The sequence below is a fragment of the Egretta garzetta genome, unplaced genomic scaffold (assembly GCF_000687185.1).
Source record: "Egretta garzetta isolate BGI_Z169 unplaced genomic scaffold, ASM68718v1 scaffold417, whole genome shotgun sequence".
In the NCBI taxonomy this organism is placed as follows: Eukaryota; Metazoa; Chordata; class Aves; order Pelecaniformes; family Ardeidae; genus Egretta; species Egretta garzetta.
In genome coordinates this window covers 838,232-852,373 of record NW_009260227.1, presented here as the reverse complement: position 1 = coordinate 852,373, position 14,142 = coordinate 838,232, and the positions used below count along the sequence as shown (strand labels likewise).

Below are 14,142 nucleotides of genomic sequence, written 5' to 3'. Positions count from 1 at the left end.
CCCAAGCACGAGATTAAAGAGCCCTCAGGATATGCATGTGGAACCTGCTGCGTATTTTTGGTGCTTTTTCATTGTGAAAATAAAATCACGTCTTGGTCCAATTAAAGATGAAAAGAAATTAGGAGCAGCCTCCTCGTAACTTTAGAAGGCATCTGGACCCCATGAAAGAGGCTTTGATTTGCACGGGGCAGCCCTCTCCCTGACTATTTCAGGCTGTTGGTTTCTGCAGGTTTAAGAGGAGGGATTTAACGTCATTGCCTGCAGCACGGACCGGGATGCTTCCGTGCACGCCAAGGGATGGACACGCCTCAGCCTGGGCTCCTCCGACCACCAGCCCACATCCCAGTGCATCTCCACCTGACCCCTCCAGCAGGCTGCAGCATGGGGAACGGAGGCAGAGCAGTGGGGAGATGGGGATGCCTAAGCAAGGTGGTGGCCTGGGGTGAGCCCCCCCCCTCCATCCTCCCTCCCTCTGCCCACCTGTCGAAGATGGCCCCGACGCCAGCGCTGTGCGCGCTGTTCCGGTGCACGTGCAGCCCGGTGGCTAAGAGGATCCCGTCTTTCACGGCTATGGAGCGGTGGGAGAAGGAGGCGATTAGGAGCTCATTCCACCCTGGGGAGGAGAAAACAACCAAGGCCGCAGGTTAGAGCCAGGGGGTCTTCAGCGGGGGTTGGGAATCAGCAACTCCACGGTGCTGAAGGGAGAGGAGGAAACCAAGAACCACCTTTGCTAGAGTAGAGAGGCTGGATGTGGGAAGGGAGGGGGGAGCCGACCCTTTCTTGGATGTCAGGGAAGGAAAAAAAACATTAGGGAACAAATGCACTAAAAATATAACGCTAATAAGGGACGCGGTTTCCTCTATAAACCTTGCAAGCACCCGAGCAAACAGCTCTCTGCCCTGCTCCTCTCACTCCAGACCCAGGAGCGGGTGGGGAGCCCTGCGTTCCCCCTCGGCTCCGTGCCTCTGAGCAGTTAAAGACCTATTAATGCTTTATATCAGCTAATTGGGCTCATTTTCAGGCCATAACGGGGCAGCAAAGTTCATTCACCATTATTCAGCTGTGTAAATCCGGACCACGAAAACCCTCGCTTGCAGGTTCCTTGCTTCTGCCGTATAAATACAGGCGGGGATTGCCTCCCCTCCTGCTGTGGTACAGGGGTGTCCCACAGCCATGACTGCTCCACTAACAGCTTTCCACAGCTGCTGGGAAATCAGCTTTTGCCTTATTAGTTACTGGACATGCTAGTTCAGGAGACAGGAAAACACATCCTCCAAGCCTGGCCACCACAGGAGCCGGCTGGGCTAGTTACAAATGGGGGAGGGAAGGGAGATGCAACCTCCCTCCCCGCCTTCCAGCTCCCCTTCCTAATTTAACACGTCTTCAAATTCTTAAACCTGCTACCAGCTGAGTTCAAGAATGCCCGAAACAAACCCATAACAAGAAGAAATGGTGTAAACTCTTGAAGGGTGGAAATTGGGGTGACTTTGAACCAGGAAAGGCATCTTCAGTAAGACAAGATGGGTCTCCTGCAACCCTGGGGAGTCTCATGCTCATCACGTGGCTGATTTACCCAGCCTGAAAATGTTCTGGTGTCCAGAACACAGGGCTGCTTGGCAGGGTCCAGAAATGCCAGGATATTAATTTATTTTGTTTCCCCCCGGGCTGGAAAAGCAATGCAACAACATCCTCCACCTCCTCCCCTGCCACAGAAACATGTCTTTTCTCGCTGACTGGGATAAATACAAGGTCCACGTGTGCTGTATTTACCTACTGCTGCAGCGATGGGCTGTGCTGGTAGAAATGTTGACAAGGAATAAAGTTCACTCTTTTTTTTTTTAGGATGTTTCCACCCCGATCACGGGAACATTTTTTTGGCTCTTTACTGGGCGAGGCCTGGCACTTGCAGAGGGATTGCAACACTGCGAAACCCAAGGAGGACGGAGAAGACGACGTGGGACCGTACCAGCAGCCTGCAGGAACCCTGCTCCGTGGCTGAAGACGACCTCCCAGAGCCAGGCCCACAGAAAGGTGCCGTGGGTGTCATCCCCCCCTCCCTGGCGGTCACACGCAGCCCCACAGCAGCTCCACACCCAGCCCCTCCGTGCTGCTCCAGCCAACAGAAACCAGAGCGGGTTCACCACGTCCCTCCACGATGCCAGGTTTCCCAACTCTGCCCTGCCTGCTGGCCATCACCCAGCACCCCTCTGCCGCGGCTCCGCCAAATCCAGCCCCCAGCCTGTCAGGAATACATGGAAGTGGTGAGGCTATGAGGTGCCACCAACATCTGTGCTGGGCTTATTCCAGCTAAGGAGAGCTGGATTAATCGGCATCCTTCAGCTGAATTATTCCCATATAGACCTGGAGTGTTTCGGCTGAAACGGGGAACCTATCCCTACCCAGTGCTTCCACCAGAGCATCCCCAAAGAGCTGACAAGACACATACAGAGGCAAGCAGGAAAAATTAGGTATAGCCACAGGCAGCAAATCTGAGTTAGAGATCCTGGAATATCCCTGGGAACATTCCAGGCCAGGTTGGCCGGGGCTGTGAGCAACCTGCTGTGGTTAAAGGTGTCCCTGCTCCTGCAGGGGGTTGGGCTGGGTGACCCCTAGGGGTCCCTTCCAACCCAAAACATTCGATGATTCTATGATCAAACAAGAATCAAGGAGATTCCTGTGACTCTTGCGACTCCTTTCTCATCAAACAAGGTGACTGCAGCCCCCGGGGATGCTTTGGCCCCTCCGGGGTAGGGAAGGCACCCGGCAGCGCAGCGACCCTCACGTTGATCTGTCTCACTACCGAGTTTCCCCACCAGCCCTACAGAAGGAACCGCAGCGGCAGAGCTCAGCATCCTTTGCCAGGCTGGCCTCGATGCAGGGAGAACATCAGCTTATTCCCGTCTCAGCCACGGCAAGCTTGGAAACAAGAAAACCCAGGGAAAACAGGCTTAAAAAACTGGGTTTCCTTCTCCTCCAAAAAGCTCAGAGAGGGAAGATTTTTAAATGATTCAGGGTTAGAGGAAAGCTGCTGCCGGCCCACCCAGCACCACTCCTCCAAAGATGCGTGCTCCACTTAATTTTGCCTCCAAGGATGCATGACTGAACCTGACTGACGCTCTCAGCTAAATTTTAATACTTAAATATTTCATGGGCAGCTGTTCTCAGCAGGCCACTCTCCCCACTCAATAATAGATAGAGCCACTGGCTAAAAGACTTGGGGGAGGTTATCTGAGGCCCCGACAGAGATGCTGGGAGCTCATCGGAGCCGCTCCAGGTGCTCAGCCCACCTCACGGCCACGGGGTTAGAGCCGCCACGAAATCCAGGATGTGACTGGGGTCTGCAGCCCCCTCTCCCCCTGCCCCATGGGGTGGCCCCCTCCAGGATGCCAGCTCAGAGCTGGTCCCAACAAGCACCAGCACAAAGGAGAGAACATCAGGTCAGAGAATCTGCAGTTCAGCTTTCATTTGCCGCCTTCTACAGAGGAAGGAAAACCTTGAGCTCTTGTTCTGGGTTTTGTTTGCATTTGACAAAAGAAAAAAGGCGGCTTTTTGTCTGAACCCAGTTCTTCCCTGCGATATTTGCAGAAAGCCCTCCAAGATCTCTATAGAGATGCTTCCCTTGCTCATCCACTCTCACAAGAGGCTCTACAGACCCTCTTCGAAAATCTACTTTTTGTATTTTGCAGAGAGGGCCCTGAGCCGGTTCTGGCAACACTCACACCCACGGAGAAGTCGGAGGAGCACCTTCACCAAAGGGCTAGCGGGAGCCATCCAGGGAGGGCATGGGACTTGGCCAAGTCGGCAGTAAGGATAAACCCCCCAAATTCTCCATTCCCAGAACACTGTTGTAACCACTAGATGAAATGTGACTATAAAAATCTCCTTTCAGTAATACAAGAAGAGTGGAAAACCTACACCAGTAAATGGTGTGATTTAATCGCCCAGAAATCATTGAGGTCAAGGATTTCAGAAAGGTTGCAAAGGGGGCTGGGCATTTCTAAGAAGGGCCAAGGTGCGGTGTTACATTGGTTGATAGTCAATAAAAAATTGCCAGAAGTATTAAGATTCATGCATTTGGGCTACAGACAGCCTTATTAACCAGGATGGCAGCTCGTGTTTGTGTGGTGGGAAGGGAGAAACACCAATCCCATCGTCTTCCTACTCTGGAGCCCTTACGCCTTCTCCTGAAGCAACCTGGACAGACCTCGGACCTGAGGAGTTCTGGCAGTTCCTATGTTTTGTGTTGAAGATAATACTTTGCACTTGGTTCTTAAAGGACTTTCCTGCCCAGTTTCACGGGCATTTATCTTGGGGCACACACTTCCTACAGCAAGAAGCCAGGAACGCTGCCATCAAGGAGGATCAAGCCGTGTCTTTGCCTACAGAGACCATTAACTTGAGGCCAGAGGAGTACAGAGATTGGAGCACGCACCCTGCAGGGTCTCCCCTTCTTGAATTCCCTACAAACATGCATTTGGGGGAAACAAGAGGAACTTTTAAAACTACCAGGGACTTCAGAGTCCCCGGCTCGCTTGGGTTTGGTTGCCAGACTGGATGGCTGCAGGTAGCTCACCCACTCGCCCTCCTCTGAGGCTGCACCTCTGCTCTGCACCAGACTCCTCCACCGCTCCCTTCCGAATTCCCTTGACTACTTCGAGGAGCCGAGGTCGGTGCCTCTCATTGCCAAGCAGAGAGCTGGGTGCCGCTGCCAGCCATCACAGCCTCCTCTCCTCGTTTCCCCTCGCAGTCTCACCCTTCACATGGAGTTTGTCATTTGCTGGAAGCCGTTTCATCTGTCCCACTGACGACTTGCCTTCCTCTTTGTTTAGGGGAGCAAAACTCTCTGCTGCATCCAGCCAAAGCCTTTTTAATCACTTACCTGATGACTGGAGCTATGCAAAGAGCTTCATGCCTCAAGTGCACCCTCATCAAGTTCTACTCTCAACTTCCTCCCTTCCCCAGTCTTCACAAATAACCTGCCAGCAGCAGGGGCTTGAATTCACTCAATGGGAGGAGACCCTTTTTACAGCCAACTGCTTTTCACCTCCCAAAGACTCCATTCTCGCAGACCCCCTGCCACACAAGGAAATTTAAAATAAGCCCAGACAATTTTATTTTCATCTTGGTGGGTGGGAGGAGGAGGCTTGGTATCTTTTTCTCCCCTTCCTGGTTTTAATTATGATCAAACATTTAAGTTTGATGAAATTTCATGGCGTCCCAAGCCCACTTGGTCTTTCAAGTCTCGGCTTGGGAGGAAGGCAGCACACAGCTCCCTCGGTTTAAATCACCCAGCGCACATCTCCGAGCACATCTCATCAGAGATGAAGCCGGGACATTTTTCAGCCGATTGGCAGCTGGTGCAACGTTTTGGATCACATTCAGCAACATGTCCCTGGGGGCTTTTTAAATCCTATTTAGCAATTGAATTATCAGAGGCTATTACTCAGAATCAGTTATAGGCTTTCAAGTGGCCAGGACCTAAATCTAAGTGCAATACCTGTCGCCGCTGAGATGTAGCAACGTATGTAGGGATGGTTCCTACTCACCTGCTCTGAGCAAGATGACCTGGTCGTCCAGGGGCAGCTCGGAGAAGTGGGGGATCCTCTTGGCCCACTCCACCAGGGTGAAGAGCTGTTTGTCTGCTGCCTGGCAGATGTTCGTCACCGGGTCATTGGGCTGCCAAGAAAAGGAGATTGAAAGGCTGGGAGAAGGCAGAGCAAGGAGGAAAGGCTGGAGGAGCAGTTGAAGGGTCTTGCTGCCCCCCTGCTGCGGGGAAGGACCTAAAGCCAGGAGCACCCCCAAAGTGGATGTTATCAGTCATGGGGAAGGGAGGTGACTCGGCTTCTCCACCGCAGGGTTTTAAGTCGTTTTTAGCAAGCTCCAAAACAGGAACCAGGAGTGTCGAGACCCCATATCCATCACACTGACTGATGAACCAAACTAGCTCCAGCCCAGGGATGCGTTCCCACCCACATGCATGCTCCCCGTGCCAGCAAGTCCCAGCCCGATAAACCAGCACCAGGGGGGCATTACAGAAAAAAAAGAGAAAAACCCTTTCCTTTGAAATATTATCCAGTAACAAAAACCATCTGCTCTCAAGGAGGACAGTCAGCCTAAACACACCAAATCCCTGTTTAAAGGAACTGCTAACAGCTCAAGTGGGCTTGTGATTAGGAACTGGAAGAGACTGTCTAACCCCAGTGAAGACAGACCTCGCTAGCATAAGTGTGTATATGGGGTTTACCTCTCTGGGCACGGATGTATGAGCCCCTCCACATATCGTGCCGTAATCCCTGCTGATACCTAGCAGCTTGAGTTGTACAATTATTTTTCTTCCATATCCTTAAAAGAGCAGTTTCCAAATCAGAGGAGGAGTGTTTACTTCACCCCCGGGTCGCAGGGGGAAGGGGTGCAAGTTCAGCATGGCAGAGCAGACACGAGCACCAGCACAACCTCTCCCTCTGGCCAGGGTCTCTGTTTCGGCAGGACACGGCCATTCCTCACCTTGAGCTGGCTGCTCTGCTGCAAACCCCTCTCCCAGGCTGCACAGACGAGGATCACACTGCTGAGTCTCACTCCTGCCCCCCAGAGCCGTGCCCCAGACCCTGGCCCAGTCCCCTCCACTCTCCCCTGGCAGTAAACGCAAACCCAGTGCCTCAGCAGCCAAGGTCTCCCCTTCTCCAGGCTTAAAATAACCAGCATCTGGCAAGCTCGGAGGCACCCACCCTCGAAGTATTTTCACCTGTTGCATGCAGAGATGGATGGGAATGGGCTCGCGTTCAGCAGCGCAGCTGAGGAGCAGGGAGCATCGTTACGGGGATTTCCCCCTCCTTGCTCTGCCCATTTCCAGCAGCTCCCAAAGGGTGCAAGGGCAGGGAAGTCTTGCTCCAAGGGAGCTGGGGCTCTTCCCTGGGAAAGGAAACGTGAGCAGGGACTGGGCTCTTCCCCAGAAGAGGGAGAAAAGATGGGATTTCCTCTGGACAACAGGAAAACCCTAAACTGGGTGTGAGGAGGGGCTTTGCAGGGTTAAGTGTTTCAGTGGAAACACCTGAACATTGGCATTCAGAGGCATTTGCAGGTGAGGAGGGACACCCTTGGCCCAGGCTATAGGAACATCACCGACTTCCAAGTCATCCGAGTTTGGTCAGCAAGCTGGAGCAGCTAGGTGGAGAAGCCAGGCAGCCCCTGGGGTGGGATGGGGATGGAGCAGGACACGACCTATGGGGGACACCATGCTCCAGCAGAACCTGACCCACAAAGCAACAAGTGCCTGCACAGCCCCATGAAAGGGGAATTCTAGGAAAGGGAGGTGGTGTTGCCAAAGTTTTTATCAGGGGTTGGGCACAGCCCCATGAAAGGGGAATTCTAGGAAAGGTGGTGTTGCCAAAGTTTTTATCAGGGGTTGCTTTTGGGCAGGTTGTCGCTGTCTTTAGGTCTCGCCCTGATGCAGCAAGCCCAGGCTCCAGGTCTCCCAGCCCAGGCTCCAGGTCTCCCAGCCCAGGCTGTATCACTGCTGCTCTGCAGGCAGCACGAGCTGTACCCAGCCTTCGGTGCTTTGTACAAAGCCTCAGCGAGGGGCCTAGCCTTTAATTACACCTCAGATGGCAGTTCCTGGAACCACCACAGTGCTTCCTGGCAGAACTTAATCACCGTAGCTTGAGAGGCAGCTAAAACTGTCATCCCCACAGGCTGAGAGGGCCCTGCGTGTCTCCAGGAGGGGATCTGCAAAGTGGTGCTAGAAACCCTCCCCGTGCACGGTAAGCAAATCCCCTCCTGCAGTAAATAGCAAGGGCACGGTGCCGGAGTGTGACAGAATGAAAGGACACGCGGGCACCTGATCCTTCTGGAAAACTGGAGCTTGGAGGCATCTTCCAGAAAATGGTGACTTGAAACCAGCCGCTCAAAGGCCAATTAAGAGCTAATGGGGATAACACCTCTCAGTTACAGGCTTTGCCTTTCAGTGGCCAGGAGCCCATCCGAGGTGGTGCTTATGCTGCAGGAGCCCAGCTTCATGGCTGCAGGGGACAAGGGGCAGAGGCAAACCCATCCTCGCACCCCATCGTACTGCCCGGGGGGACAGGGACCCGCTGACGGCATACGGCCAGTGCCCAGCTCCCAAGGCAAGGGGAGCGCCCGGGGTCTGGGGGCTTCCTGGGACACACAGCATGGAGGAATCCTGCAGCCACACTCATTTACGGCTTGGGGGAACCTCCCAAAGGGTTTATTCTCTTTGCCGCAGTCAGAAGCCAGAGGACAGTCGCAATTAGCAGCTATTCCAGCTGTTATCAGGGGCTCACCAGCGCAATTACTTCAAGTGAGTGTTTTAGCGATGGTCACCCAAACGCTAGGCCTGGCACCCTCCCACCACACCAGGCAGGAGAGCAGATTTGCAGGGGCACATCACCTAAAAGCTAAGAGCTGCTTTCTGCCCGGCCGAGCATCCTTCCCCATCCTGTCCATGCCACCCACGAGGATCACACCCCACTGTACTCCCCTTGCCCCATCATGGGCTTCAAGCCATGAACGTACCCCATCCTCTCTGGTGTCAATCAAGGTGTCAGGACAGAGCCAGGGGTCCCCTCCCTGGTCACGTACTCGGAGCAGCACACTTCACCAACCACAACACGCTTAGATACCAGGGCTGCTGGAACAGCTCACAGGCTGCAAGCCCCCTGCCCTCCCCTGCTACCGGCTCCGAGGACATTGCCTGAAGCCCCCGCAGCTGGGTCCCACACCATCCTAGGGGGCAGAAATCAGTGCCAGTGCCAGCCTGGCAAAGCAGAGGGGCTTCCCTCAGCCAGAGTTGGGATCTCTGCTCTCAAAGCTGCCAGGGCATCATGGCACAAGGTGACAGTCACAGCCATGAGACCATGTGGGAGAGGAGGGTGTTAACTCCTACAGCACCCTGCCACCTCCATCGCACCCCGCCACCTCCGTCACACCCTGCCACCTCCACCGCAGCCTGGCACAGCCCGGCGGGAAGGTCCTTGCAAGCGCTGGAGCTCTCCAGCTCACCGGCAGCGTTCAGTGCGGATGGACTGAGGTGTAGGGGCACAAATAAAAAGACCTGACATACCAGGCTAATAGGAAACAGCTTGTGTTTTACCCTGTGTCTATTAGGGATGTAGTCTGTCTGCCTTTCCATCACACGGGCTCTCTGGGGAGGGCTGGGAGGAGGGCAGCTCCTCCGTCTTCCCTCGCCTCATCCGGTGGCCTCGTCACCGCGCGCTGCTGATCTCATACATCTGCTAAACCTGCTACAAATGTCACCTCATCGACAGAAGCCGCTTGACAATAATAGGGCATTTCAACAAGCCTCCTGCTTCTATTTAGATGCAACACACATCCTTGTTCACAGTAATGCGTGTTGAATTATGCAGGAACCAGCTTTCAATTTGCTATGAGAGGCTGCCGAGACGCAGTGCCAGACGAAGCCATTTATTTCAGCTCGCTCTCTGGGGTTTGTTTTCAAGTCAGCACAACACTGGCTACAACTCCCCTGAAGTATTTTTAATCCTGAGAGCTGTCAGAGCCTCTCCAAGCCCCCCGCTAACCATGGCTGAGCCGCCTCCTCCAAAAAAGCCCTTTGCAGCTTCACGGCGATGGGACCCTCCGGCTGGCGGGCATCGCTGCCTGCAGGGTGCAGCTTGGAGCACCTTGGCCCTGTATCTGCTTCTGGGGAGTTTCCCTTAGGAATTGTCCCTGTCCTTAGCAGGAAGCCTTGTGCACTGAAAAGCCTCACTTAGCAAGCCAGCCCTAAAGTGCGGCTGTAGGTAAAGGCCAAAAAGAGCATCCCAGAGAGGCAGTCAAGACTCAGACTCCTACAAGGAACAGCTTGCCTCTCAGATCTCTTGTCAAGCCCTGCCAGATAAGGTATTCCCTGCTCAATCCTCCAGCCCCATATGAAGAAAGAGATAAAGTATTATTGCAGCAGCAAATAAATACGGCAGAGTCCTTCCACTTCCCAGAAATAGCGGCGTTTCATCATCGCAGCCTCACAGACACCTAGCACGGAGCAATAGGAAAGGCAGCGGGGTATTTCAGCGGATGCTCCGGCTCTCCTGGGTTATCCAGCCCCCAGGCTCGCAGAGCCCCAGCTGCACCTCTGTGCCCCCCCCCAGGATTGCTGGGCAGCCAGGAGATGCTCCCCGCTCCCGCCTCTCCCCTCCCCGGCAGCAGGGCTGGCAATAGCTGGCAGGGTGTGGGGGCAGCCGATGCCGGGGTAGCCGATGCCCTCCGCAGCCCTGACGATGCCTCGCAGTGGCGAGGGGCACCCTGGCCCCAAAAGCACACGCACAGTGGCACATGGCAATTTGGTTTTTTTCCTCTCCCCCGCCATCTCTTTGCTTTGAGACTTCCCAGTCCCTCAGTATCCCAGAGCTCCCCCAGTGTTCCCAGGGACGGGGGTAATTAGCCCCACTCCTGACCCCACTGCTATATCAGTTGCCTCAATTGCAATCCTACCTTTTAGAGGCATTCCTCTATTCCCGTTACTTTCATGGGAACAGGAGCTATTGAGGAATGGGGACTGCATCCTAAATGCTGCCTAAACTGGGCAGCAAGTACTTCCCCTGCGATAGGGCTCTTGATGGGAGCTTTGCATAGGGTCTATCCCAGAAACAGATTTCAGAGGCGAGGTTGGCTCTCACATTTGGAGGTAGCTGCTTTGCAGGGAGGCTTTCTCTAAGCAAGGCTATAACCTGCTGATAAGCGAATCTCTTCGGAAAGGGACCGAGACCGTTTCCCTCAGCACAGCTTCTCACTCTTTTCCCACTTCCCTGTCAGCTTTCTCTTGCTTACACAAGGTCCCGTTAGAGCTCGGTTGCTTCAAGGAGGTCCAGTTATAATGCAAGCTTGGGAAGGGAACTTGAAAGCAACCTTCTCCAGGTTCTCTCTTCTTAGAGCCAAGCAGCTGTGTAATTCTGCATCTGAAAAGTCACACCCCAGTTTTACAACTCTTATCTCTTCGCACTTCAGCCACACAGCTCTGTATATTGCCTCGATTGGACTCTGACCTCTTCAGAGCATGGAGGGTCTTCCTGCCTTTTAGCACTCAGGGCTGATAACTAAAATAAAATCTTCTCTGCGAGCCCTTCTAATTATGCCTTACAATATCTGTCCCTTTGCCACGGCAGTGAGACAGACAAGAACCAGTGCCGGTGGTCGCACAGGGGTAGAGGGGATTGCTTTCTTCGTGCCTTCCTCTCGGCTCACACATGGCGTCTACAGCAGAGCTAAGTTGCATTTCTGAGCTCTCCTTGTTTCTTTTTCCATAAGACAACCCCTCTCTGGCCTAGGCTCCCTGCTGCGTTCGTGCTAGGTCAACCCTGAGGCCCCACAAGCCATCCCTCCTACCCTACGTGCCCGGGATGGGGCCAAGGGGAGAGGTCCCTTACCGAGCTCGGCGTCAAGCCCATATTTGCTTCAATGTACGTCTCTGTCTTTGGCTCCACTGCGAGTTCTGCTTCCAAGATCTTTTCCACGGGCATGTCCTCATTAGCACTACTTGTTGACTCCACCTCATTCTCGTTGCGGTCCTTCCCCCGCTGCCTCTCCTCCTGGACGGCTGGAAGCGGACAGAGAAGGGACAGTGTCAGTCTAGGGCTCCCGGCCAAGGTGTCCTGGGCTGAGCTGGGACCCCGAAGCTCCATGGAGCTACAGGCATTACTTGGCCATGAAAACCTAAAGCATCCTCAGACCTGGATGATCACACAGACATCGGATGTCTTGTTGTCCCACCTGACCTTGCACTTGGTGTGGTCAGTGGGGTCCTCGGCTTGGAGAGCCCAAAGGGGTGTGAGGTTTGGGGAAGCCGTCGAGCAGCCCTGGCCTGGGAGAGCTGCTCCCTGGGAGCAGGCTGAGAGAGGCTCCCGCTCAGACCTGGCCCCTGCTGGGAATCTCCCCTTTCTGCAGAGGGAGAGGCCCTGGAAACAAAAAGGTTAAAGACAAACGATGAAAAGCAAAGGAAGCAACCCGAGTCACCGGGGGAGAAGGAAATGGGTGGGTGAAGTGATAGCATAAGGGAATCCTAAAGAAAAGAAAAATCGGTCAGTTTAAAGCAGAAGTCCAGAGTTCAGCCATCTTCTGAGCCTGTCAGCGCTGAACTTCCACCAAGGTCATGTAGTTCCCTGCTCCAGCAGTGATGCTAACGGCTGCCGCGAGGCTCCGTGGCAGGATGGTGCTACCGTGGGACAGGAGCTGGGGGCAGAGCCCTGCCGGCAGGCGCCCCAGGCACACCACCATCCTCTCTTGGTCTCGGGGCAGCTTCTAGACCGGAGAGACCAGTCCCAAATCCTGTGTGGTAGGAGTAATCTGTCACATGCTGATGAGTTAATGTCTGAGCAGTACATAGATGAAAAGCACTTATTAGATGCTCATAACATTATTATTAATGATCCCCCTTTGAAACCAGCACACATGCTTTCCCTGAACCTGGAAAGTAGCTTTATGCAGACAGTTACATCGGTAGCTGTCTCCTTCTCCATCACCATGCTACGAACCCTAAATCACACCCTCTTTCACACACCGGTGTTTCCCACAGCAAATTTTAGCCCAGTCCAGCTGAGAACAGCCCAAGCAACAGGAGTTTCCATCACCGGTCATGAGAGAGAACTCCCTGAACTCATCCAGCTCTTTGCTGAGGACTGAATGAGGCACTCAGGAATTTAAGAGCCCTGCTATTTATTGACAGGTACCCCAACACTTTACCTCTCTGCTGAATTTGAAGCTGCCTACGCGATGTTAAGGGAAAGCAGCAGGGGCAGAGGTACTGTGCTAGGGAAATCAGAGCTGTCTGTAACACCATCAGGCTCTTTAGGCAATCCGTGGGACCAGCTCTATGCCAAGTGCAAAAATAAAACCTAGAATATAAAACTTATTCCTTAAAAACCAGGAAATTAAGACACATGCTAAAAGAATCCTATATAGACGTTGATCCCATTAACCCAGCTCCACCCCAGCAGGAGAAGGCCTGGGGCTGATTTCCACTGCTCGCCCCCTCCTCCGGCAGCAGCCGCCGCTGCCGTGTTGCTGTTTGCTGCACGTCAACCGTGTTCAGGCTCCGTCCATGTGAAAGCTGTTATGCAAAAAGCAAGTGGTTATTTTTTGCAAACTGCTCTTAAGATTATGGGCTGCAGAGGCTCCCGAGACCCACGCAAGGTTTTCTGCTTGGTCTGCCAGAGCCAGGTAAGCGGCTGCTGTCAGGGCTCAGATTTGTGTCGTGGCTTTTGTCCATCTGGCTCTTGTCTGGCAAGGATTCTTCTCTTCACTTTTTCAGGCCAAGATAAAATCCTGCTTAAGTTTCTCCCCCCACCCCTACTCCTGCTTTCTCAATCATCAAAAGCTAGAAATCTTTGCTGAATGCCAACCCTTCTTCAACAGCGCAGATGCACCAAAACTCCTCTGGGCACGTTAGGAGAGATAAAACACCTACTAAATAACAGAAAAGCCTAAGAGAAAGGCAAACCCTCAACAAATGGGATGTTATACAATGACTTAAATGCCAAAGACCTGATGCACAGTTGCAGCAGGTCTCAAGGGTAAAGGGGCAAAGCGTGGTTCCTTGCTCTGAGATCAACCACCTCCACCACTGGGGCCGCTCTGCCGGGAAGGGGCATTAGGCCAAAAAACACATCCTCTTGCTCAGCTGCCAGTGACTTATCTGGACACTGGGATTTGTGGGAAAGCATTGCAGAGGTCTGGGCAGACAGTGGCTCCGTAAAGCCTTAAATCTGCCAATCTCAACCTCATCAAAACCAACAGTCACATTCTTGGGGGTGAAGAATCAGATACACTCGAAGGGTTATAGGAGAGTGAACCTTTCGGGTCATCGCGACAGCATTTGCTAGTGATTAGGCTGAATTTAGCTGATACAAACGATAGATGGAAGAGACAGATGGAAAGAGATTATACATATAAGTAGTTATTTCTGTTGATCTGTGCTTTGAGCTGCCACACCAGAAAGCCGGTGCCGCTGCGGAGCCGGTCAGCAGAAAGCTGACTCACCCCAGCCTGGCAGCCCCACGCAAAACCCTCGGCACTCGCCCCTGCCCGGCTGGCTGCCGGCAGCAGTGACACACCAGGCAGAGCAGATGGCGTATTCTCACCGAGGATGGCAGGGCCCAAGAGAAACCCACCCGCTGG

The 14,142-nt window shown here is 53.6% G+C and overlaps 1 protein-coding gene across 2 annotated transcripts in view; it reads right to left on the bottom strand.

The window, feature by feature from the left end:
• The window catches only part of RXRA (retinoid X receptor alpha), a 72,127-nt gene that overhangs the window by 6,385 nt on the left and 51,600 nt on the right, over window positions 1-14,142 (bottom strand). For both annotated transcript variants that reach the window (XM_035897664.1, XM_009642261.2), the window contains exons 5-7: window positions 11,397-11,566; window positions 5,547-5,676; window positions 481-613 (exon numbers count right to left, since the gene is read on the bottom strand). In XM_035897664.1, coding sequence (XP_035753557.1) covers window positions 481-613; window positions 5,547-5,676; window positions 11,397-11,566 — 433 coding nt within the window. The remainder of the gene's footprint in view (window positions 1-480; window positions 614-5,546; window positions 5,677-11,396; window positions 11,567-14,142) is intronic.